This window comes from Ambystoma mexicanum, chromosome 9 (assembly GCF_040938575.1).
Source record: "Ambystoma mexicanum isolate Mex_15411 chromosome 9, UKY_AmexF1_1, whole genome shotgun sequence".
Lineage (NCBI taxonomy): Eukaryota > Metazoa > Chordata > Amphibia > Caudata > Ambystomatidae > Ambystoma > Ambystoma mexicanum.
In genome coordinates, this window is record NC_090931.1 from 961033315 (window position 1) to 961060327 (window position 27013).

The following is a 27013-nucleotide window of genomic DNA, read 5'->3' on the forward strand; positions in this document are numbered from 1 at the left end:
AGCATTCCATCCAGCCCCATTGTGGGCTGGATGGTTTAGTCCAATAGGCACACACACAGAGCACATAAATAAAACACTCACTACACTTCCAATAAAATGCTGTGTTACCCTGGTGTCTGCGTCTTTAGTCCTAGGTGTTCCCTCAGGGGACAAGCATGCAGCTGCACTAAATGGGCTCTGTGGGGCCATTGGCTGTATAAGCTTATGGGCAATTATGTATGACAGCTGAAGTTAGGCGAACAAGAAGGAGCAGCAGTGTGTACGGTTAAACCCAACAAACCTAGGCAGCCTGCTGCCATGAACAAGGGTACCAGACGCTTTGCTGTGGGAACTCGCAAAACATGACAAACAATTTGCACTGAAAGGAATGTAGTCTGCCACAGGTGCAAGCGGTATGGACAATTTGCACGCCTGTGCAAAGACCCGCGTATGGAAGGTTCGAGTGAGTGAACGCTCCAGTCCATCACGGAGAAGATAGCCCTAAAACCAAAGCACATTTTTATAGTATTCAACATAGGAGGGGGTGCTGTGTATAATGGTTTGAAATGGGACAGCAGGAAATCCTAATCGAAGTGCACACACTGGGTCCCTTTGCACCGTAGTATCCAGGGAGGCATAACAAATGCGTTATGTGGTCGTGGAAGACCTATTGGGAATTTCCTGATGTGCTCCAAGAGTCTTAAGGAGCTGAGCGATTTCCTGCATACGATTGTCCTCAAAAGTGATGTTTGCACTGTTGTTTATAAGGTGTGTTCCATACCACCGAACATGAAGGAGAGTCACAGGCAAAACAATATTCCGAGGGGGAAAAGAGTGAGGGCTGAAGGTTTCAATCACCACATTATTCGCCATACTTCGCAGCCCCTCGTCTTGCAACACTGATTTTACACAATTTAATAGATTCAAAACTGTGCATTCATGTCCCATGAGGTATTTTATTGGCTTTTTATTGTATGTTTTACTTTGTTACTTTTGTAACAAGAGGCAATGGGATAAATGATTAATACATTAACCTTATAATCGGACACAGACATGCTCGGAACGCCAATGAGCCTTGTGTAGATTGTTATGTATTGTCACTTACCACTACATTCAACGACTTTTACCAAATACTAAGAATATTTTATTAAAGAATATTAAGAAAGAGGCCGTTTTATTGCATTATGCTAATTAATACATAATTGCGGCATAGTGGAACCTTTTCACATGAACACTTTCGGTCTCCCCATGCAAAAAAATTTCAAAAGTACCAGACGAAAGATGCACCGCCCATGCGCACACTTTTGCCGGAGCGGAGTGCCTGGTCATGTATGGGGGATGTATTAAAGCTCATCTATGCTTCCGCAGGCTTCACACATAGGGTACTGGATTGGCAAGCGGATACAGTATGAGCCTTCGAATGAGAAACAGTCATGAGAACTGCGTTCAACTACCAATGCTGCCAAAGGCTCGTTTACAAATGGGCCTTTTATTTTAAATTGTATCTATTAAAGAACTACAGAATTCAAATAAACTTATTTATCAATATGTGCACTGCATTTCTTATTATAATAGTCTGACAAGCAGTAGAGTATGAGTTTGAAGCTTGTAGTAGGTATCCTTAAGACATTACATCGTTCAGCTTCATCTGGCCAAGGGGAACAGTCGAGCGAGGGCCAAGGTTTACTGCTCTATGTTTTTTGCCATGTTTGATACCCTTTGCTATCCAACACCAATTTTATTTGCCTTCCCATGGCTTTTTTTTGGCTCTTTGAAATATTCTTTTATATAGTTTTATTGTGCTGCTTTTGCAACACAAGGCAATAGGGGGGTCAAAGCTTAATCTGCAAACAGTATTAATGGAAACATATACTGTCGAAGTGGAAATGAGCCTTGCGTATTATGGTACAATGCACTGCAATTGTCAGTGTGCCATCTGATTCCACTTTGCCTTGCTGCTGCTGGGGCCGACTTTTTTCTGTTAAATTTATTTCATGCCTTGACTCCAGTATTGATCATCCTTTTTGTCTCACCATTTAATTTTTGGGTTCAGGTTGCTGTGCGGCAAGGGCACACCGCTGATTTTTAGATGTTAACATACCATAATGAATATAGTATGAAACATGATATGATATGATATGATATGATATGGTATTTGTAACGCGCCTATACACAAGTGTTTCAAGGCGCGACGAGGCGGGGGGGGGGAAACAAGGGAAAGACAGACAAACGATCCTACTAGGCCAGGTGTCATTCAGATCGCGCAAGTGCCGAGGTAAGGGGAAAAAGGAGAAAGTGCAAGGGGAGGAGGTGGGGGGGAAGTGCAGTACAAGGTAAGTAGCGTAAAATAAATAATGAATAAAAAGGGCCAGCTGGTGGCAAGGGCGAGGTAAGTGCAGAGCAAGTGCTGGGAAGGGGGCTGTAGGGATACAGTGACAGTCCCACAGTGCAGGGGGGGCCAGGGGAGGCAGTGCAAGTGGAGAGTGGCTGGGCCCTGGACCGAGGTCGCTGAGAGTGGCCCAGATGCAGGTTAAGTGCAGAATTCAGTGGGGAGTTAAGCAGGTTTAGCAGGGGAGAGGGAGAGAGAAGGCAGAAGCGAAGAGGAAGGTTTTGAGGTGCTTCCGGAACCGGAGATGGTTCTCCTCAAGTTTCAGGGAGGCAGGAAGGCTGTTCCAGAGGGAGGCCCCTGCTGCGGAGAGAGATCTACCCCCAGCTCGTTGCTTCGAGAAGCGGCTGACCATGAGGGAGTTGGAGACGGATGAGCGAAGGGCTCGTGAAGGAAGATATTTAGGAAGAGAGAGTTGAAGGTATTTAGGCCCCAGGCCCCAGAAGGCCTTGTGGACAATGCAGAGGGTTTTGAACTTAATCCTCGCAGCCACTGGGAGCCAGTGAAGAGATTTCAGTCCAGGAGAGATACGGTCCCTGGGCTTGAGGCCAAGGACAAGTCTCGCAGTTCTGTTCTGGATAAGTTGCAGAGGGCGGAGAGTGGAGGCAGGCAGATTTAGATAGAGGCTGTTACAGTAGTCCAGCCTTGAGAGAACCAGGGCTCGGGAGACAGTGAGCTTCTGGGGGAAGGAGAGGAAGGGAAGAATACCTCTGAGGAGGTGCAGTTGGTAGTGAGACTTCTTAGAGACGTCAGATATATGAGGAGAGAAGGAGAGTGTGGAGTCGAAGATGACCCCGAGGTTTTTAGCCTTGCAGGTAGGGGCAGGAGGGGGGCCAAGGGAGGCCGGCCAGAGAGCTGAAGGGAAGGAGGGAGTGGGTGTGCCGATGAGTAGAATCTCAGTCTTACTGGCGTTAAGGCAGAGGTCATTGGCGGCACACCATTCCTTGATAGTAGACAGACAGTCGGAGATGAGGGAAGGAGAGGAGGAGGCCGAGGGTAGCCTGAAAATGAGCTGGGTATCGTCCGCATAGCACATGGAAAAAGATGTCCTTTTTGGGTTGCCCGAGAGCTAATATCCTTCAGGGTTTCAATAGAAATTGTTAAAATATTGCTGTTCCATTATAAGTCGTTCCTAAAAAATATCCCCAAAACAAGTTAATTGCTTTGATGAACATATCTTATTTTTAAAAAGCGCTTTATATTGTTTGAAGCCCGCTACGTGTTTTACTGCTTCTACCAGAGATTTTAAAGGGTTTCAAAGAAAATGTCAAACATTGTGTATCCAATGATGAACTTTTTAAGACAGTTTCAAACATCCTCTCTCTGTTCAATTCGTCCAGCTCATTAAGCTGGATGTTTAAGTGCTGAATAGATGTTTTTGCAACTGTTGCTCAGGGGTTCAATGGATAGTGTCCTGTGGAAGGCCACCAAGCAGAATGGTGCAGACAATGCCCTGTATCTGCAGGCGGATATCTCAGGGAGGTTCCTGTTAAAAAACATTCTAATATAAAATATTTTATCACATCAGCCCGTAGCAGAGCAAAATACTTTAAGTTACAGAAGAGAGTTCGAGAATGTGGAGTTTATACAGGACAAATTCCAGAAGAAAATGGGGGCGGAGAGAGAAAATCGAGAGGCAGAGGGGAAAACCTAAGTTAAAGGAGAAAGGGAGAGAGTTACTGGTTAGGCAGCACATTATATACCCTGCTTAATCCCAAGCACTATGTTCTTATGTACCACTTTTGCAGGCTTGCCAAGTGGCTTTTTGGGACGCTTTGCTGCCAGGTCCTCTATGCGCTTTGGAGGTGGGAGTGGGCTTCCAAATTCTGGTCGATCAAAGCTGAGTTGTAATAGGAGGGTGCAGGTCTTGCACAAGTTCTGTGCTCCATAGTCAGTGAGTAGTCAATACAGAGAGCAACAGTGGTACATCAGAATACTGTCTGGGCATTGTGGTGGGTCACAAGGATGAGACAGACTAGGGTTCACCATTTTAAACAGTGTTTATTGAAAATAAAGAAGAAAGGGCCTCACTTTCCCTAATATAAGGTGTGCCCTACCGAATACAATTAAAACTAGGATGCTCGTTGACAGTGTTAAAGTCCAAAACAAGTTTCCGTCCGGAGTCCCAAAACTAACCTTTACTGACCCTACCACTAATACTAAACAACCAAAGAGCAGGAGAATGATTCCCTTCTCCTGGGACGGAAAGATAGCTTTCCAATGAAAATGTTCATTTTCAATATTGAATCTTCAAATAGTACTTTGACATTTCCTTCACAGTTTGTTTAGTTCTCTTATAGGACTTCTCCACGTCCTGCCCTTTCTCACTCCTTGTTTGCATGACTTCCTCTCCTGAGGGGTATTGACCCTTATCTTCTCCTGCATCTTGTGCTTATCAATTAACAGTCTCTTTATTACTTTATTATTGATTCCACCTTTATGAGATCACTTTTCATGTCTCTTTGCTTCCTTATTTTCTCCCCGAGATCTGTGTATTGTACATATGGGTCAGAATCACTCGTCTTAAGGTTTTCAATACTACTGGGACGAGTATGAAGAGTCCCGTAGTTATTCTCACTCTCATGATTCTCTGTACTATTGGGACCAGTAAGAAGAGTCCTATAGTTGTTCTCACTCTTCCCACCTTGCCAATTATGGTTAAGCCAGTCACGGTAGCCACCCCTCTCCCCAAGTCTCCCGCTATTCCCGTTGCCTTCCTAGATTTGGGTTTGCGTCACTGGGTTGGCATCCCTCTTTGGGAATTCACTTTGTTGATGCAGGAGGGCTCTTGTGCTTCCATTCATTCTGTCCTTTTCGCCCTTGTATGAAATTAATATTTCTCTGTGCACATGGCCCACACTTCTCTTGAACTGTGAGTAGTCGATACTCACTGCTGTCCAGATAGTGGCCCAACACAGGAGGAAATCGTCACATAACCCATTGCCTGTCCACCGAAGGGGCACCCAACTCAGCTGTCACACCACTGTGGGTTCTATGGCAGTTCCCCGATTGTTTCACTAAAGCCAACAGCAGTTAGTTGTTAAAATTTTCCCAGCAAGCTTCACCACAGTTCCAGTGTCCCACCACCAGCAAGGCCGCTCACTCCACCACCACTGCATCCGGGCAATGGGCTCGCAACCACACGGCCCGTGAGTCACAGTACCAGCACCCTATCTTCACTCGATGGACGCCGACTGATCCTTCATACAGGAAACAAGTATGGCGGCCGACCGCTTGCCGGTCCGATGTGCACACAGCACCCGCTCCGGCTCTCCCCTTGGCGGCACGAGTATTCAGGCGAATCGCCTGTCAGGATCCATGCACCGAGATCATCACGTGACCCGCAACATCAGGCAGCGCTCGCCTCCAATTTGCTTCACCTTCGGCTTCCACCCAGCATTTGCCGTTCATGCCAGCCCCTTTCAGGCCGATACGCAACACCAGTTCTGCGGCTTCTTCACCCGCCGCCTGCTCAACTCCAATGACATCGATCCCTGGTCTGGAACGGTCCCAAAATCGAAGGGATTGTAGCCACAGGTTTCCGACACAGATATTTCATCTACATTTGTTTCTCTGTGCTTTTATGAAGGATATTTGCAAATCAGGATTTTGATGGACGAGGAGCCACAAATCTAAGCAGCAATTAGCATGGCTGCTCAGCAGTGCTCCGACTACGTCTCACTTGTTAATTTCCCTCCATTCCTCCTCTTGATTCCTTTTACACTATCCTCCTCTCTCTTCTTGATATCTCTCTACACACCATCCTCCCTTGTCTCCAGCCTCTTGCTTCTCTGCTTCAACCACAAATGTGATCCCTCTCCAACAATCCACACCATGCACTGAACAGCTGCTCCCTTCATTGGAACCTGGCCCCTCCCACAAAGCCCTCCCTCTGGCCAGTGAGGTTCAGTTCAGTTGTAGGTGATCATTGGGGCTTTGCTGAGATGGCTTCCCGAGACCTTGTGTGTCTTCCTTCCATGTGCCTGTAGGAATTACTACCTTGTTGTGAAACGTGGCAGCTGCTGAGATGGACTCCCGAGCCCTTGAGCGTCTATCCTTCCCTGTGGCTGTAGGCATTACTACCTTTTCGTTAAACGTGGCAGCTCGTTTGCTAGCTTGTGTTTAGTTTTTTCTGTGCATTCACAGCAGAACAGTCTAACTCCTCCCACTGTACTATGGGCTGACATTGGCAATGAGTGGGACACTGAAGATGCCCTGTGCAGAGCTTTCTTACTTGTTTTCTCCCTCACAGTGTTTCTAATACTGATTCTCACTGGGTTCAGTGCAATTAGGCACCATGAGGGTGCCACAATCTCTAACATGGGCTGCCGTGAATCAGACCCACTTAAAAGGGCTTTGCATGGGGCAGCTGATTTACAGTAACAATCCTCTGTCCTAATGTTATTTTATTGGATATCTATAATGTGCCTATACAGCAAATGGTGTTTCAAAGTGCCACAAGACAAAAAAAGGGGGTGGACAGGGGTGAAGAATAACAAAAACAGTCCTACTAGGCCTTGTGTCATTCAGATCGTGCAAGTGCAGTAACAAGAAGTGCATGGGAGTGGGTCCAATGCTAAGTGCAAGGACGTGGCTGGACCGGGCTCAGTAGGGGTGCGGCCCCGCCAGGCTAGTACAGGGGGAGGGACCCTGGTAGGACAAGTGCAAGAATGGAAGGGTGTGGGGGTCAGGGGAGACTAAGGAGTTGGGGTAGACTGGGTGAGGAGGGCCTGGTGCCCTGTATGACTCAGAGGGAAACAGGCAGCCAGTCAAAGTCAATTAGCAAGGGGGTCTTCCCCACACCGCCCTGGCCCAGCATCATGTTGTGTGTGAGGGGCTATTTAGCCCCCTTAGCCATCCCAACCATCATCTGACGGACAGACAAGGGACTTTGTCACATCATGTAGGAAAAATCCACCACCATATTTTCCCGACCCTTAAAATGCATCATGTGCAGTACAGGAACTGTTACTTTCCTTGATCACCCTATAACATAGCCCTTTATTTTTTCTCATTTAATAATAATCATCTTCACTACCTCCAAGAGGTGCGACCATTCATGAAAAGCATGATCTATCCTGCAAACGCTGTCTCTACCCAGAGATGGCAAGGCCACTAAATGCTCTATTGAAAGAAATATATTCCGATTTACAGCTCAGTGCGCAATTTCCGTCCATGTTCAAGTGCCACAGACAGATGGAACGATTGCAGACTGCCCGTCTGGTTCAAGTATGTTACCAGTTTATGTATTTATTCAATAATGTTTTACCACAGAAACAGGGACATTTTCAGGCTCATTTTCAAAGCATACAAGTCACTTTGTTGTGGATGAGTAAAAAACTAATGGAAACAGATAATGTGTAAAGCTTTGCCTCAAAGGTCTGTCACGTACGGGTGGTTGATGTGATGATTGAGAGTCCTTGTGCACAGTTGGGGTGCTTGGTCTCTTTGCATAGTGCTGGGTATGTCACTCAGATGAGTCCTGGGGCGGAGGGGGATCCGGGACCTACTACTTTAAAGGCTCTTGTGCAAACTGGAAACTTCTTCCAATGGGTGGAATAAAGGTATTTAGGACATCCTAAGCATTTTGAGGAAAGGATGACTTTTGCGAAGGGTACCTTATATGGTATATTGAAACTGAGTTTTCTGTAACACACCAGTATTTCCAAACAGCGAATTAAAAATAACAATGTTGCCTTTTAAACTGTGCGTTGGTATTTAATACGCAACCAAAGTGTTATCATGGTTCCGGTTTTTATTAGGTTATTACAGAACGGTACTTAAGGAAATAAAACCATTGTTAGCGGGTTCACCTTGATTTTAGTCTTACTACATCACCTCTAAAATTCAAACATTGCAAAATAATGCCCTGAGAGCCGCCCTAAACTTCCCTAAAAATGCCCACATATCAGACCTTAGGAGATCCACTAACTGGCTATCTACTAAAGACAAAATCCTCCTCAAAACAGCCTCCCTCACCCATAAATGCCTCAACCATGCAGCCCCGCAATACCTCATAGATAGATTCACCAGACAAACAGCCTCCCGTCCCTTATGAAAAGCCAACTCTAACCTCCTGTTAGTACCCAGATTTAAACTCACCAAATCTGGCGGGAGCAGCTTCGCTGTCAAAGCAGCACAACTGTGGAACTCCCTCCCAACTGATTTAAGGGAAGATCTCCCGTACCAGCAATTCAGATCCAACCTGATCCAATGGCTAAAAGTTCATGATGTTTAACCTTGCGCTACTGCCATTTGGGATCTCATGTATATTCTGTATATGTGCTCTGTTCAATTAATCTGTCAACTCGGCATTCTTGTAAGCCTATTGTACATCCTTATATGATCCTTTGACACCACATGTCTACAGCACTGTAACCGCAGCTGTATTCCTTGTTTATTTGTAACATGTAACCTAAGTTGAACAACCCTCTTTCTGCCTTCGCGCCCCAATACCCCCGGGTCTGGTGCCCAATACAAATAAATAAACAAACACTACACTTTTTCCTTAAGAATTGTAATTCAATTGAAAGCATTGCTTACATGTTTTTATTTACAGAGAATGATATGGCAATGGCTTCATTAGATAAATGTAACCAGAAGCTCATTAAACTTACATTTCGAGTGGACGTTTTGTGAAGAGAATATACCGCTGTTCTCGCGATCTGCAGAGCGCTCTTGAGGAACGTCATATCCATGCCTAAAAAAATGAAATTACTTCTTGTAGAATACTTAGCTGAACAAACTTTACATTTTATGAAATATGTTCAAGTATGCAAGAAGAGCATGCGTGATGATTTCAAGGAGATGGAAATATGTTTTAAAATTACATTGTAGCTGCCACAGATTAATGCGTGAAAAGAACTTAATCTAAGAAGCTTTCAACTCTGATTTATTCATAGGGCTAAGATGCAATGTTTGATCAGAATGTCCATGAAATGTAACAACAAAGCTGCCTTATTATCTGGGTTCTGAGAACTGGATACTGCAACAAATGTTTCAGAAATACATACCTACTGCAGAAATAATTTTTCAAAAACCTGAATTCAGAAAAGGAGAGTTTATAGCTCAAAGTTACACATACCCAGATGCAGTAAGTCTGCATCCTCGCCAATGGCCTAAATGGAACATGAGGAAGAAGAGATCCTGCCACTAGGACCAAGAAATTTACAGAACAATATGTTCTTATTATTTCCAGCATCACAATATAGTTGATGAAGGTGGTCAACAATGTTTCATTATATCTGGATGTGAACAGGTGTAAATCAAACAGATTTCTGAATGCGGCTCAATTAGTTCTGTGAGGCTGGAAGATTTATTATCCAAATGTCTTAATCATAACTGGGTTTCCAGTGAAGGGTGCCCATTTCCCGTTCCCTGTCGAGGGTGCCCATTTCCCAAAGTCATGTATCCTGCATACACTGGAGTAAGCGGATGAGGTAGCTGCTTGTCTATCTGTAACCTGCAGAACCCTACCAAGAGTGACAACAAGCGTAAACACATTTGGGTGGACAGGGTTAAAAAAGTAATTGTTGCAAAAGTGACATTACTGTCACTAAAACCCCACCTTAAAACTGTTAACCAGATATGCTGAGGATTTGGCAAACGTATCTGAAAATGGAGCAGCATAAAAAGTACTACAGTTAAGTATTGCTCTTAAAAAACATTTTAGAAGAGGGAAACTTCAACTTTTTGGTACACTTTCTACAGTGATCTCTTTTGGCAATTCTCCCTCCACATTCTATGCCCCCACCCCAAACGGTTTGCTTTTGTTTTTGAACCTGTCCTGACTTTGTAGAGGGATATGAAGCCTTCAGCTTCACTACCCTGGTCTTTTGCTCATATTGTTATGGGGAAACTGATCAGTCCTTCAGACTATCAGTAAGGGGAACTATGTTTCCATTTTGTCTTTTTACCATTTTGGTAACATTTTAACAGTGCACAAAGCATCTTACAATGCAGTGTCGTGGGGATACGTTTTTATCACTCTAGTCTTGAACACTTAGGATTTCTGGTTACTTTTAAGAGTGCTGTGGCGAGTCAGAAGGAGACAGACTCTTAGAGGACATCGTTCATGATATTTTATTAAAGTAAGAATAATAAGACCTAACTTTCCCTATCTCTATGGGTGATCTTACTAAGGTGCTCGTCCGTCTGTCGTGAGAGTCCAAATAAGTACACTGTCCAAACGATCCTAATTGATCCTACCACTATATAAACTAACTTAGACTCGGAGAATGACTCCCTTCTCCTTAGGATAATTCTAGTACCAGTCTAGATTGGTACTAGACTATGGTCTGGATTAATACAGGATCCTTAATAGCTTCTTGTTATTTCTTCGATCAGACCCTGCAACTCTTCAAATAGGCTGGTGATCTCTGGGAATCCTCTTTAGGGCTTTCTTACAAGTTTTATACTTCTGTTTGTGATTCTCAACGTTTCCCTGTATAAGCTTGTTGTTCGGGTGGGCTATCCCACCTGGACTTTGATAGCTCAGTTCACCACTTTGGTCTATTTGACCTTGAATCTGCTGTACTATTTCCCCCTTTTCCCATGGTATTATGATCTCTGTTTCTGGTCTTCCTATATTCAGCTTTTCAATAATGCTCTCTGTTGTATTATCACTTTTTAAGTTTAATCGGGTTCAAGTCGAACCTTGCCTCTTTTTCCCTTTTCCCAGGATATCCTGATCACTGGTTCTTCTCTCCCTTTAGTCTCCTTTTCAATTACACATTCTTTGGTATTATTACATTTTACTTTTGTTTGCTTCAAGGGTAACTTTGTGTCATAACTGTTACTGAAACAAGGTGGCTTTACGGTATAAAGATTCCCTCGCCGAGGCCTCCCGAAACTCCCATCCTCTTGTTATCTTCAGTTTTGAAGGGGAATGGATACTGGAGTCTGGTTCCTCTGAATCTTTCTCATTTGTCATGGAGCGCTGGTAGCTTCTCTTTGTTGGCATCTGCTTCCTCGTGGTCCCTCTTCCCCTTGTGGTTTCTCATCTCTTTGTGGTGTACTGGTGCTCGGATGATTAACCAGACACCCGGTGGCTCCACGTTGTCAGCAGTATTGGTGAAGTTCTGCAGACCCGTAGTCCACCACGGATCCTATTCTGTGGTCTCGCCACCACCTATTCATGGCCTACTGCCCTGCTGGCTTCTCAGACTTTGGGTTTGCCGTAGCTCTGGCATCCCATCTGACAATCTTAAGCAAGTTTGTATCTCGCAGGTTTCCTGATTTCTGCTTCCTGCAGGTGTCACACAGTTCGGGGCTCCCCGGGTGACATCCGAGTTCTTCTCCCTTTGTCCTCTGGCTCATTGAGTGTACATTAGTAAATGTCCTCGTCCCAGTGGATTGGTGATTCTGAATTAAAGGGATGTATCATTTCCCTATAAGATCATGGCATCTCTGAAGAGTTTCCTCGTCACAGTTTTAATGTTTAGCAGTTTCTGCTATTTGAGAGCATGCCATGTGGGTAGAAGGGATGACTTTTCTCTAATCGTCACAGTGCCTAAAGACAAGCTGGTGGCATCAATTACATGTTTACAATGTTAACGTTATTTCTAGTGTGCACATTCACGTTTACCACATATGGCTATTTAACGTAGCTAGCGACGTAAAATGGCCATGCCACAAGATTCTTTGCTTGTTCTTTGGCCATATTATTGTGTGTCCTTCTTCCTGCCTTCGCAGGTCTGGAAATCACATAAGGTGATGCACTTGCCCGGGCAAGCTTCTGCTTTTTTGGGATAGTGATGACTGTGTGTGCTTGGTCCAGGAAGGGGAGGGAGCGTCTTGACCCACTCCGCATCCATAGTGCCTGAAAGTCTAGGTGTGTGGCATGAGTGAAACCCACCGTGGTCCCTGACTGGACCAGTGCTGGCTGTTTTTAAGGTGCAGATACTTATCATTGGTTAGCTTAGACTTGCTTCCAGTCAGGATTTAGGCTAAAGAGAGGACTCCTGCAGCCATTGCTTCAGATCAGCGTTGGAGCCAAGTATCCTGTGCAGACGTGCAGCCGACTGAAGATCCGTGGATGGCTTCCGAAGAGGCCCAGCATCCCTTCCTGTTTTTGGCCCGGTAAATCCTTGCTGGACTACCTGATCTGCGAAGGCTCTGAGTGGTGCTTGAACCCTTGACGCTGTCATGGCCATTGGCTTCATCACTCCCAAGGTCCAAATGGACCCAGTCCTGGCGCCTCTGGCGCCAGGCTCATAGAAAGGTGTGCTTTGCACACCCTGTGCCTAAGGCACGTGCATCAGGGCCGGACGTGGCCATAGAACATTATTGGGAGGCACGTGTCAGAGACCTTGCGAGGGGCAAGGTGGAGCCACAAGGCGGGGCCAAAGGGAGGGGCCAGAGCCAGCCTATACAAGGCCAGCCCAACCACATGCCCTCGCTTCGCGTTATTCTGCTTTGCAGCGTGACGCTTACCGCTGTTCCTCACCTTGATTCCTGTTACTCCATCTCTGAAGACCATCTTACCCGAATCCTGCAGCTCCATTGCTGAAGGCGCACCTACCTGATTGCAGCCGCTCCATCGCTGAAGGCGCACCTACCCGATTCCAGCCGCTCCATCGCTGAAGGCGCACAGCCGCTCCATCGCTGGCGGCGCACATTACCCGATTCCAGCCGCTCCATCGCTGTGCGCGCATCCTACCTGCATTCCATTGCCATCAGAGTTAGAGCCTTTCCTCACCCGATCCGGACCTCCAGCGACGTGGGAGCTTCGCTTCATCTCCTCTTCATCACGGTATCTTCATCCGACGCCGCGGAACTGCCTTTAAGCATCCAAACTCTGCTCCACGCCATCAGACCGCTCCTACAATGGGAAAGACACACACCAGGTTAGAAATCTTATAAATAACGAACTCTTGGACGCACGATACCTGAGGCTTGAATTCCATTATAACGGCCAGCTTACCTGTTGACTTTGAGAGTCCCATCATCCTCAAGAGAATCCCCGGATCCGCTCCACGCTTTCCGATCTACCATCTTCACACCTATAGGGAAGAGCAGAGACAATGCAAGAATTATCATTACTTACCATCAAGTCAAAAGACTCACTGCCAAAGACATTATTATAAACGAACAATAGCCATAACCAAAGACTTACCTTCCAAGTGGATTGGTCGCAGCTGGTCTGGATCGCCAATTTCGTGGGTCAGTGAAGCAACTATGCCCACTCTACGCGTCCCTTCTGTAGGAAGCAGGACGGGGAGCTCAGCATTACAAAATAACAGGTGAGCTTGCATGGGAAAACTCTTGCGCACTACGTTTTGGCACAAAAGGGTCGAGGGAATTCCTAACACCTCCACGCCATTCCCATTGCCTCTCATCTCCTCCCAGGGGCAATACCAGCATCCAGAACAGTATACTCTGCAGCAGCTGGGGAAGACAGCCAATACAGGGGAGAAGAGCGTAGGGATGGCTCTAACCGTGCCCCAACGCCCCCGCAGAGACCAGGTGAGCGTAACAGACGCATGCTCGAGGTTCCAGCCGTCCTGAGCCTTCAGAAGTGTCCCTGGACCACCTGGTGTACTGACCAGCTCTCCAAAGGGCTACCTCAGTAGAATTATCCCTGTTCCACATTCGTCACCGGAACTTCGGTGGTCTCCAGCGGGTGGCATAAGTCGCCTGCCTGCCAAATTACTGCCTCCCAGCTTCAAGGGAGCCTGCTCTGGAAGGACACCTGCTGTCGCCTGTGTGCGGTAGCCGTTACTGGAACTCACCTTCCCCCGTCTGGTGAAGTGCCCTGAAGAAGTCTGATTCAGTGCCTTCTGCATTTCTTCTACTCAAAGGGTTGCACTCAGCTTCTGGAACGGAAGAATCCTTGCACCCGCAGCTCCTGGGCACCTCTCATTGGAACCAAAATCGGGGAAATCTACTTGCAGCGCCCCCCCTACAGCACCTCAGTCTACCCACCTAGTCATCTGGGAAAATCATAGTCAGGAGGGTAAGTAATTGCAATGCATTCACCTCCCCTTGTTCTCCTTTGAATAAACTTAGGTTATTCCATTCCATCACTTTTTGATCGTCTAATCTGAAAGCCTGTATCAAAAAGATAGGAATTTATTTTACCTACCTGTAACTTTGTTGAATATCTTCTATTTTCACCAACACAAGAACTCTTCCTACATCAGACCCTTTTTCCTAAGAAGCTTCGAGACCTTTGGGAACAAGGCCCTATACATCATAGGGATTGGATTTATTAAGTTAGGGTATCATTCTTGCCAATTGGTTTCATTCTACTGCATCACTACTTATCTTATTTGTGTTGTCTTAGTTATTGAATGCATGCCTAAGTACATAAAGGTGACTGTATATATGTTTTGTAATTGAGTGTTGTGTGATATCACCAGCTTGTTTCATTTCCTAGTGTGTGTTTTGGGCCTAAAATAAATACAGCATTTTTGCATGTACCCGTTTAAATTGCATTATTGTTTGCTTCACTGTGTGGACTCTTTGTGCAAGCCTGAACCCACTCCCACTCTCCTGAGAATAGCCTTGACTGCTCTTCACGTTTACCTTGATTGGGTTTTAGCTAACCTCTCAGAGTTACCCTGTTCACTATAATTAGGGTGGCCTCCCAGAATCTGCCAGCAGGCTAGATTCTAGAAATTCATTTTAACAGTGTTCAGGTCAAGACTCTGTGATTCAGCCAGATAATGAGATAACAGAGCAGGCTATGGGTTTAAAAACATAACTTCTCCAAACAGATCTCAGCAACCCTCACAGTGTCTTTTATAAGGAATGTAAGGAACTCATGGTGGCAACAGTAAAGACAGAAACAAGTCATCACAGTCCAATGGTGTTTATTAAATTACATAATGGGTGAGAAAAACACCTGATCTACAACTAAAGCTAAGGTGGGAGCAAGCTACGACCATCAAATAATAATAAGGCAGTCCTAGTGGCGTCTTGTCAACTAAAAAAGGCCTATACTAAAATAAACTATTGCCAATCCTTACAACTAAGTTACAAAATAGTGTGGGATAATGTTCACAAGAAAAGAAAGAAGTGTTCACCAAATGGTAAGTCAGGATGGTATGGCTGGGGTCTCCCTTCCCCATGTTTTTAGCACAGAACAATGCAGGACCTTTGAGCACAGCACACTCGTGGTCCTCGCCAGCACAAGGTTGCAGTTCCTCTCAACGATGCCAGGACCTTCTAGGGGCAAGACTCTTTCCTGTAAAGTCTCTTGCCTTAGAAGGTCTGCTGGACCATAAACAATAAACAAACAAAAGTTCCTTTTGTAATCTTTCACGTTGGGCGATTGCTCTTCGCCCCTTGGATCCCACTCAGCCGGGCTCTGATCCTTCTTGCAAAGTTAGCATTCCTCAGTCGGGTTCACTACAGCCTTTCATTCAAAACGTAACATCGAAAAAGTCTCAATGTCTTCGCAGGTATCCCTCTGTCGGGTTCACATTTGTCCATATCAAAGTTCACAATCATATCTGAAAGTAGGCGTATCCTTCCCCTAGCTTTCTCCTGGCATCCCTCCGTCGGGTTCACACTTGCCACAGTTCACAAGACCCATTAGGTTCTTCCCTTTACCTAAGTTCGGGTCTCAGCTCACAGTCAGGCTTCACACAATTCTATTAATACCTTGTTCTCGGGTGTGTCAGTGGTTACTCTGATTTGTAGGTATCCCTCAGTCGGGTTCACATTTGCCAATTTCACAGTTCACTCAGTTTTCCTCAATGTGTCAAAGACTTTTGAGTGTTCAAGGGGTTTTTCTCAACCCTCGTAGGACCACTTCGACACTTCACTCCAGCCTCTCCTAAGGCCTCTTGCTTCTAGTAGTTTCAACAAAACAACAGAGCACAAAATGCTCCAGTCAAAAGTCCTTTGAAGGATCACCCCGGCGGCACCGGATCACTCTGCTTCTGGACCTTTTACTACGGTTTCTTTTACATGTTCTTTGTTCAACAATGATGCCGCCTTCACCGTTGGGCCCAGCACAGTTCGGTTTACTATCAGACTTCTCTGACTCACCGGCAGTGCTGAACTGTTGGAGCTTCTTGTCTCGGGAGTCAAGGACAGCACCACGGCGGCAAGCGCTTCTCCCTGCTTTGGCTATCGGTGTGGGAGGGCCCTGTGTGCCGCTGACACCTGTCAAACCACACGCCAGCTGGACTTCCTGGGCTTATGATTTCCCTTTCGGAGGCTTTGCAGGTCTGAGTTGAAAAGGGCAGAGGCAATTCCCTCCTAGTCGTCCCTCCAGGTCTCGCTGTCTTTCTCCTCCGTTTAAACTCTCGGTCCGGAATGGCCGTTTCCTCATGCGTTCGGCCTTGCTCGAAATGTGCTCTTGTGCTTCGTCTTTTATCCCTGTGGGGAAAAAGGGCAGTCAGGTGTGTATAGGTATCAGCAATGGCCTGACTCTGCCTGATCTTTGTGTTGGGACATGTCATGTAAACGGCTCTGGTGTTAGTCTGTTATCTTTCACAGTGTGAGAAAGTGTTCATGTCTGAAAAGGGGGGTTTGATGAATTTGGAAATATGAGATTTGCATGGTTTGTGAAATGAATAGGGGGGATGGTGTTGGGCTAAAGCGGACTGGCAATTTGTGAAATTATAATCGGAGGGACGGGGAAAATGACAGGGAGTACGCAGGTACGCGCCGGGAAAACAGGGGTTCTGGGAGATGTAGTTTCCTAGTGCATCAAGGTTTGGGTTCTTAGGGGATTTACCATATACAGAGGGGTTGTTGGATTCTGGTAAGGGAGATTTATTCGGTGGAAGGGAGGTTGATTTGGAACAGCCTATAACTGTGTCAGGTATTTCATCTTATTCCACGGTGTAATACCGCGTCTCACCTGGGGCATAACCCCGAGCATAACCCCGGGCTCCCCTTCCCAGATGATCCTCCCTCACCGACCCCCAGGGTTGGGATCTGAGAGCGCCAGCCCTTCCCTGGCCACCTGAATAAGGGATTCTCGAGGTCTGCTTGGGGGAATACCCTCAGGTTTCTTACAGGAAGCACACTCTCAAACACAGAACACAGGCAGTACCAACCACCTAAATGAACTCCCATGCACAGAATCGCTATGTGTGCATACTCACACTCGGAAAACAAACTAACACACACAGCACCCACGACTTTAAAAAGGTCTAGCAAACCTCATTGAAGCACTTCCTCAAGTAACCACACACACTAATCACAATACAAATGTTTCTCCTCAGCCGCACTGTAATGCTTTCTACTTGCATGGTACACAAGTGGGAGGTGGGCCCATGCCATGTTCGATATTCTAAACCATTCCTAGACCATTCCTAGCTTTTTAGCCAAAAACACTTTGAACACTAGGAACTTTCACAGAAAAGCAAACCTTCAATAGACAAAATGTAAAGGGTTGGGGACTAAAAAGCGAGGAGTAACTCATTAGGCTGGCAGCACTGATAGTGCATATGTTAAAGTGAATGCCATGCAGCCTAAAAGAGAATGTTTTAAAGACCAAATTTAGTTACTTCCCCAGACAAACACGATTTGCAACTAAATGTCCTCTAATATTTTGGAGATGATGAACGATTATGGCGACTTATTCATGGGAGAAATTAGTTAGGTCTCTGAAAATTCTGCAAGCAAATGGTTCTTGTACAACTGCTTGGCCAATAAACTAGCCCAAGCTATTATTCAAGCAGTTCCCATTTGTACAAGGGCTTGGTCTGAATGCAGCCCGAGTGGTTGTTTTGCACAACCACTAGAGCTTAAATCTATCAAACTAAACACTTTAGCGGAGAACAGCACTTCCCGTCTGCAGTGCCATACATTTCTGTATAGTATGGCTTCCGTTAAAAGAAGCCCTCCTACCGCTGCTCACTGCACGCATACAAACCAGCACTTTTAGGTAGTCTTTCATTTTAATGCTCAATCCTCTACATGCGAGTCCCCAGCACTTTTTGCTGTGCTTATGGATTTTTGGTCTGTTCCCCTGAGTGAGTGGGAACCTTTTTGCGCACTCATTCATTCTTTTGCCCAATGGCATCTGTCATTGAATTTTGGTACACACAGCACTCTCTGTGCAGTGTGGCTGGGAGCCCCTTTGGCTTTCCTTTTTATTTTTTGTTATAGGGAGATATTTGTATCCTTCATATCTTTTATATTGCGAGATCAGCACACCCTACCTTATCTGGAGTGCTGAGGGGTTACACTGTATCCCCTTTCTCACTGCTCCTGTAACTTTTTGGTTACAGTGACAAGCAAACCTGAATGGATGGTGACTGTTCTTGTTTTGCTATTTATTTTTTGCTTGCCTCTTCTTGGTCATTCTTCTGCCGTGCTGCGTGGGGGAGGCCGTGCTTTGACTTTTGTCTTCAATGGGAATCTTTTGTGAAGCTCACCAAGGCTCCAGCATGTCTGTGAGGGCAGGAAACTGGGAGGAGGGGTCTGAACATCCGCTGTTCTTTGTCTTCTGGTGTGCCTGCCTGGAACCATTTCCAACTGGGGGGCTGGCTGTCCTGGAAGGACAGCCACCACCCAGAGTTTGAATGGTGCATGGTGCCGATTGGCTAGGTTCCTGCATAAAAGGCATGGATCGTGAGGCTGAAGACAAGCTGACTGCTGGAACAGAAGAACTGACAAGGAGGAAGAGGAGAGATGTCCTCAGCCACTCCCACTCAGTCTTGAGACAGCCTGCATTTCAAGCGATCCCACAACGAGCTCTGACCTTCACGGGCTGCAAACCGCCAATACCCTGGAACCTGTGGCCACTGTGCAGTGCACTATCTTCCAAAGATCGAATCCTCCCAAAGCTTTGGTGGACTCCATCTGGACCTCCAGTAGCAAGATTCCACTCCTTGAAGTCCCTCACGAGAGTCCTGGACGAGAAAGTGAGACGAATCGGCCAGGCGGTAATCATTCTTCACTGGTGCTTCCCAAAAGGCACCAAAACCACAGAACTGAGAAGAATATTTTGCAGAGAGCCTCTTCACTCGGCTGCTGCTGCTGCGAGATCCATTCCAGTGTCCCTCTTTTTGTCTGCCTGACCAGGAATCCAGTGACGAGGTCTACTGCTGCTGCATCGTGAAGGCGTTGTGCTGCACACTCTTCTTCACTTATAAGGTACTGTGAAACTCAAGGTAGAACTTACCTAGAGTTGTCTTGCTGCCCCTGTGTTGCTGATTCGGGTGTTATGGAGTTCGCCCATACACGTTCACTATGCCTTCAGGGAGCCTTCTACAAAGTCCCTGACCCTTTTTTCTAACAAAGACGGCTACTTACTTGCTACAGAAGACATCCTCTGGAACTTTCTGCAGCTGTGCCTTACCTGTTTTGCCCTCCAATCTGACTCTGAGACACTCATAACTAGATAGGGATGGACTTCTAAAGAGTTCGGCCTCTGTGAAATAATTGCAAGTATTTACATACCGTGGGTTGGTTTTGTTTCATTTATTTGACCTGAAACAGATATTCTGAAAAGTTATTACAAACGTTTTACTTACGTTTGAACTGCATACTGCTATTCTAAAAGTATTACAAAAGTGATTTTTTTTTACTGTGAATAATGCATTGGTTTTGCTTAAGTTACTTATTGTGTGTTCTAGTACTTACCTTGCGAATAAATACTTACCTTAGGGTATATATAAAATAAACCATTATTTTTATATATTTCTTTAGTGTGTCAGTGTTTCTTTGGCCTACGCGTACACTCTAAGTTCTTTGTACCACCTACAGCCCTTTCTCCCACATAAGATAAGCCTGGCTGCTCAGCCATTGCTACCAACATACTTGTGTGGTTCAGGCCTGTACTAAGAGTTGGAGTCCTGTCTCCCAAGCGTGAGTCTTCTAAAGTCTTACCTAACTTGGACTTTTGACAAACCCCCTAACGGGCAAATGTGCACATCCTATTAATCACCCAAGCGCATATGTCCACAGACATCGCCCACGCAAACACATTTACACACATTCACACTCACTGCCAACTGATTCACTAATGAGTGTAGGATTTAAGTGGAAGAGTGAGGTGTGTAAATGTTACGTTATAGAGCATTCATACAGAGCTAAATTATTACTCCGGATGTCTCTGAGCACCTAGAATTGTCTGAAGGCTGGCGCATTGTGTTCCATCAAGAGGAACAGATCCAGTCTGTGCAAGAAAGAGGTGATTTGGAGGGACAGGGAGGGATGTGGGTTAGTAAGAGTAGATGATAAGGGTGAGGTGTCCGGTGGAGAATGCTTGAAAAGGAGTGATGTTCCAGTTAGTTATAGGTCCTATGTACACGATATAACAATATCATAGTGCTATGTTTTAAGTGCAACCAATAAACTGGAAGGCAGAATATTGTAACTTTTCCTGAATAAAGATGGTTGATTGGGTGTGTGTGGGTCCTGACATGTGCTCAAGCCGATGATGGAGGTAAAACAGCTCAATTCCCCCGGATGTATTTTAAATGTTCCAGTGGGCTAACTCCAGAATATGATTTCTGGAACTATCAAGCCTGAGGAATAAGGATGGTCTAATTGAGTCAGTAAGTGTAAAAATAGGATGCAGGAGTGGGAAAGGAAAGGGGGAGCCAAAGAATGTTAGGAAAGATTGATCTTTTAGGCAACTTTCCCTCCGTATTCTATGGACCCCCAAACATTTTTCTATTGTTTATGACCTGTCCTGACCTTTTACAGAGAAAAGAAGCCTTTAGCTTCACTTCCCTGGCCTGGTTGCTCATTTGTTATGGGGAAACTGACTAGTCCTTCAAACTGTCAGTACTGGGCAGCTGTGTTTCCATTCTGTCTTTTTACACGTTACCTGTTTCGGTAACCTTTTAACATTGTACCCAGCATCTTCCACTGCAGTACAATGGGTTACTTTTGTGTCATCCTAGACTATTTTATTAAGGGTTTTGTGGTTACTTTTACATGTGCCTAAAAAAAAGCTAGTGGCAGCAGATACCTTTTTACAATTATTGCCATATTTTTCATGTGCTCAAATGCGTTCACAGCATTTGGCTACAAACAGTGGCTAGTGACCAAAGATGGCTGTGTCACAAGATTTTTAGCTTGTTCTTTGGCCATTTTGTTTGTTGGCCTTCTTCCTGCCTTCTCAGGTCAGGAATTCCCTTTTATGGTCATGCATTTGACCGGGAAAGCAGTTGGTTTTGTGGGCTTGTGCTTGCCATTTGTGTGTGGACCCAGCAAGTGGGTTTGGACTGTCCCGTCCCAATACACATACTGGTGCCAGTATGTTTAATGTGCATGCATGAGTCAGGTCCACAGTGGCCCCTGATTGGACCACTGCTGGTGTGCATGAGTGGGGCAAAACTTTTCAATTGGAGGGTTGGGTTTGATCACTCACCTGGATTTAGCATAAGAAGAGAGAGTCCTGCAGCCATTCCAGCAGATCAGAATAGGAGCCATTTATCCTGTGTAGCTTAGCTGTGCAGCTGACTATAGACCCATGGACGAATCCTGCAGAGGCCTGGAGACCTTTCCTGCTGCTGTCCTGGTGAAGCCCTGCTGGACTTCTGATCTTAAAAGAGAAGACCCTTGTCAGTGCTTCGACCCTTTGGACTGGTGGGACCAAACAGTCTCAATGCCTTCTCACAGTCCTGCAGCCTGGAGTCTTCGAAGTGTCCCTGGACAACCCAGGGGACTGATCAGCTCCATGTTGGGCTACCGTGTGTGACGAATTACAAGATGTCGTCACTTCTCCCCAGTGGGGAGCCCCTTTGCATGAGGCCAGGCTGGTGAGGCCTCTACCTGATAAGTCCCCTTGGGGTGGTATTCAGCCAGAGGATCTCATGGGATGAGACATCCCCTCTGGGGACAAGGGAGAACATCTGCACTTACCTTGCACTTGCCACAAGCTGGCCCTATTTATTTATTATTTTATTTCTATTCTACTTATTTGTACTGCACTCCCCCCCTCCCCCTTCCCCTTGCACTTTTTCCCTTCTCCCTACCCCTGCACTTGCGCGGTCTGAATGACACCTGGCCTAGTAGGATCGTTGTCTGTCTTCCCCTTGTTCCCCCCTCCCTGCCTCGTCGCGCCTTGAAACACTTGTGTATAGGCGCGTTACAAATGCCATATCATATCATATCATATCATATATCTCAGGAGAACGCGTTAGGACATCCCTCACCCAACACCCTACACACCTCCATATGCTATAGATCCTCACCCTTTTACCAATACTCCCATATGCCGTTGCTAATTTCTGAGTCTCAGAGATACTGAGATGAGGAAGATTAGGGATGATCAAATGGAAGCATATCAGATAAGTACTAGGACGAGGAGGGGGTGCAGAGCCATAGAGAACGCTCCATGTAACTTGACTGAGCATTCTAGTTATCGAACGCAAGATCAAGTAAGAAGCAACAAATGACTTACAATGCTGCTCAGTCATCCCAGGAGGAACCGAGGACCAGGAAGCTGCTTGGCATGGAAACTTCAAGTGACTGAAGTTTGAGATGCCAAAGAGGAGCAGACGGCATCCCCAGTGGGTCTGACGCTGAAGGACCCTTGCCGAAGCAGTAACCCGATCTCGCAGGGAAGGTGGACCAAGCAGTCGGTACCAAGTATGCGTACTGCAGAGGGCTTGAGAAGCCCACAAAAGCCTGTAAAGACTCGAACCGAGCGAAGGCAAACTCTGAGGCAGACTGAAGCACACGAGAGAAGTCCCGAAAGTACAGGAGTGAATGGGCTGGCTGGTGGGGGTACCAGAGGGTTTGTGTTACCGCGCAACCACATAAAAAGGAGAGATCTAGAACTCAAGCACTGGCATACGAACTCTGAGTGAAAGAGAAGCAGGGATAGGTCTGGCCCCCAAGCTTAAAGGCACATATCACGAAAAGAACACAAGTTGTATTTCTCGTGGCAGTAGTTGGCAGGAGAGTAAACCAAGTCCGCAGAAGCAAAGAAGCATAGAAGTACAGGTCTGGGAACCGCACCCAAAACAGAGGGAAACTACAAGCCAGCTTCCTCATGGCAGTACCTGGAAAGGTAGTACACCAAGTGAGCCACAGGCGGGTCACGGACCCTATCAATAGATTAACTCAATTGTTGAGAAGCCTAAAAGCAAAAAAGAAGCCCGGGAAAGGGAGCCATAACCCCCGGTAGTGTTGAACTGTGTTATACAAGTGAGAGAGAAGCTAGGGGAAGGGAGTCATTCCCCCTGGTGGTGTTGAACTGTGTAACCAAGAGAAAAGAAGCCAGGGGAAGGGAAGCATGTCCCCTGGTGTTGTTGAACTGTGCAAACAAGAGAAAGGAGGCTAGAGGAAGGGAGGCATTCCCCCTTGTTGTACTGAACTGTGAAGCCCAAATACCAGTAGAAGGGAGTCATTCTCCTGGTAACCAGGACCAGGTGAAGTAAATCACCGCTCCCCTGTCTGTGTTGAACTGCTAAATTAAGATGTCAAGAAGAGGGAGTCATTCTCCTGGTAGCCACAATTATAAAAACTTGCTGAGGCAGAGTGCAAGGACATAGGCAATGTGGGTGCCAAGAAGACGTGTTTGAACTATACCTTTTTTGTGCTGGAGAACAGTTTTGAACTGGGGAAGGGAGCCATTCCCCTAAGAAAAACCAAATCTGAAAATGAACTTGTATTGCCGGTGCAGAAGAACAGAGGCATTCTTCTGGATCAAGAACATAAAATCTCTAGTTTAGGTTCAAGTATAAGTGAGAGGAGTAGGGTTTTCACACAGGACGGTTGACTATTTGATTTATATGGGCATTCTGAAAACACCATTAGTATTTTAGTTGAAGCCGGGAAACCCCTCTTAGAGATTGGGAAAGTTAGGTTTGTTCTTTATTTTCTGAATGTATTATAAACCTTTACAAAATAAAGGTTTATAGCAATCATCATGCCACCTGTGTGTCCGTCTCCATCTCCTGCACCCTTACATGTGCCAGAAGCATCACTGTTCTGCGTTTTGGCCCGAAACTTCGGTGGTCTCCAATTAGTCCTACAAGTCGCCTTCCTGCTAAGTTTCAGGGTTCCAGCATTGACGGGTCCTGTTCTCAAAGGCTTCCTTTGTTCGCGACTGGTGAGGCGATTGTTGCCTGTGTGCGGCGACTGTTGCTGGAACGAGCTTCCTTCGGTCTGACAGAGTGTCCTAAGAGCCCTGCATCGGTACCTGCTACTGAATCCAATGGCGGGAAAACCTACCTCCAGCGAACCCCATTTGACCTGTCAATTCCTTTGTGAAAATCGGAGTGCAGGCAGTGAATAGTCACAATACTTTCCGGTTCCCCCATCTCCTCTATGATAAAGTTTGTGAAGAACATTGTTATATTACATTCCATCGCTTTCTAACCGTTTACTTAAAAAGCTGTTCTAAAAGATAGTACAAGTACTTTACAGAACTGTAAAAGTCCTGAGAAGTCTTCTGGAACCGTGTTCACCCCCACAGGAACATTTCCTAACTTTGTCCCCTCTCCTAAAAGAACTATGTGAACTTTTGGGCACAAGGCCACATTCAATTTAGGGCTGGACTGATAAAGTGAGGGTTTCTATTCACTATTCCTGTGGACTGGTTATCTTAACTGCTTAACTTCCTTTTAGGAGTGAGGGTGAACTCTGTATATTTTCATAACCAAAAGTGACTGTATATATGTTTTATATTTAGAGTGTTGTGTGATATTATTACCGGTTTGATTCATTTTCTTAGTGTGTTGTTGGGTATTCAATAAACAGAGAATGTCATTGCGGACCGCTGACCCCACTCATGTCTCCTGAGACTTAGCCTTGACCACTCTTCCATGCTTATCTTCATAGGTTTGGCTAAACCCCCAGAGCTCCCCTGTTCAATATAACTGGGGTGGCGTCCTGAAATCTGTGCACCAGGCCAGATTTGAGGAATCCATCTTAACAAGGAACCATTATTTTTATATTTTTCTGTGGAGGCAGCCAGGTCCGATGGATGTAAAGGGGTAAAGATGAGATACTGAAAGCCTTCAAATGCTAGGCTCTGTTTTGCTTCGTATGAGTCGGTTGCATAAGAATGTCCTTTGACTAATGCCCTTTGGCTGTAGTTGAGTCCGTATTTCTGACGGTTGTGTCCACAGTGGGAGATAGTGCTTGTGTCCTCAAATGAGAATGTTTTCCTAAATCTGACAACGGTGTGTGATCCCCTCTACTAAGAACGAACATGGGTGGGGGCGTGGCCAACCGCCATGTGAGGAAGATGTGTCTCAGGCAGCTCCATGGATCCGTCCAACATACTGCCGCAATTTTACAGCTTTGCTTTGTCTAAACTTCTGCAAAAATCACTGTTTGAGTGGGGGATTGCCTGGAGCACCATCGACCAAAGTCTCGGACGGCTGCGGGACCCTGCCGGTGCTGCACACCGTGTGACAAGTGACCGAGAGCCTGAGAAAATGGCGCCCTCCTACTAAACACCCTACCAGCCAAGCCCTACCCCTAGATCAACAGAGCTCGACCGAGGTAGTGCCCGCCTTCACTTTCAGACTGCCTGGGCCGTACAGCGAGCGTTGGTGGAAGAGTTCAGTGCACGCTGCGAGGGAGATCGAACTGTAGCCAACGGATGAGCACCGTGACCTACGCCATGTAGCCCTCCGAGAGTGCCGGCCCAAAGGCATGAGGAGAGAAACGGCGTCGCCAGCAGCATACCAAGTCGGGGTAGGAAGCAAAGCCGGGACCCGGCGGACTGCGGCGCTGGTGAACTGGCACCCAAGACGCGTTTGGGGTCGTGGTCTGTGCGCACCGGCGGGGCGGATCGCAGCCGTGGGCTGGCACCGGCATACTGGGAGCCCTACAATGCGACCCAAGACGAGAGGTAAGGAGTGGGAGGCGAGGGGGCTGGGACGCCTTAACTGTCATTGCACTGTGACAGCGCAGCGCCCCCCGCCTGCTCCCCCAAGAGCCTCCACTAAGAGACTTACACCCGCTGGGACTATACGCGCGGCTCGACCCGCGGCAGCCATCTGCAAACCCATGCGACCCAGAGACACGGGACACTGCATCAGACGAGAGTGAGACAGTAAATCACAACAGCCCAGGCCCAGCAATTGCACAGCACACCCTACCTGCCTCCCTTGGGCTCCCCGTTGGGGACTTGCACCTTCGTGACAAAGACTGGCACACAGCTTAGGGCAGTGCACAGCGGACCCTTAAGGACCACGGCTACCCACCAAGGCAGACGAGAAAGGCACTGAAGCAGCGTGGGGCACCCACGACCCGGCACACACTGCGAGCCAGACCCCAGCGTAGCTGCACCACACAGCGGCACACCCCTGGGCCCTGTGCGTGCACTACAACGTACAACACATGGGCAACCTGCCCAGCAAAGGGGGGGCGTGGCTAGAAGGCCATGTGAGCAGACGTGCTCTTGGAGGAGCTCCCGTGGATCCTGCAGTAATCCGGATTAAAAGTGCAGATGCACTAGCCCTTGGAAGATGGAAACATTGGCGCTAGCTCATGACTACACAGAATGCAGATGCTGAGAGTCTGGAGCCCACATAACCAAAGGAACAGCAGATAAGAGCGTGCAAAGTTCCTGTGGACGGAGACCTGAAAGTGTAAAATGGCGGACGCTCCAGGACAATGAAATAACTGGCAGACCAGAAGGGGCAACTATCGCATGAACGGCCGTGGAGCAGGCCAAATAAGGAGAAGATATTCCTGCAGCACAACGCGGATGTGTATATTACGCTCTGGTTGGCCCCAATTGCAGAGGAACAGAAAGCCAGA

At 46.6% G+C, this 27013-nt stretch overlaps 1 protein-coding gene across 2 annotated transcripts in view; it reads right to left on the reverse strand.

Moving 5' to 3' along the window:
- Nucleotides 1–27013, reverse strand: part of METTL5 (methyltransferase 5, N6-adenosine) — a 500731-nt gene that overhangs the window by 187105 nt on the left and 286613 nt on the right. For both annotated transcript variants that reach the window (XM_069616174.1, XM_069616175.1), the window contains one exon: nucleotides 8983–9065. In XM_069616174.1, coding sequence (XP_069472275.1) covers nucleotides 8983–9065 — 83 coding nt within the window. The remainder of the gene's footprint in view (nucleotides 1–8982; nucleotides 9066–27013) is intronic.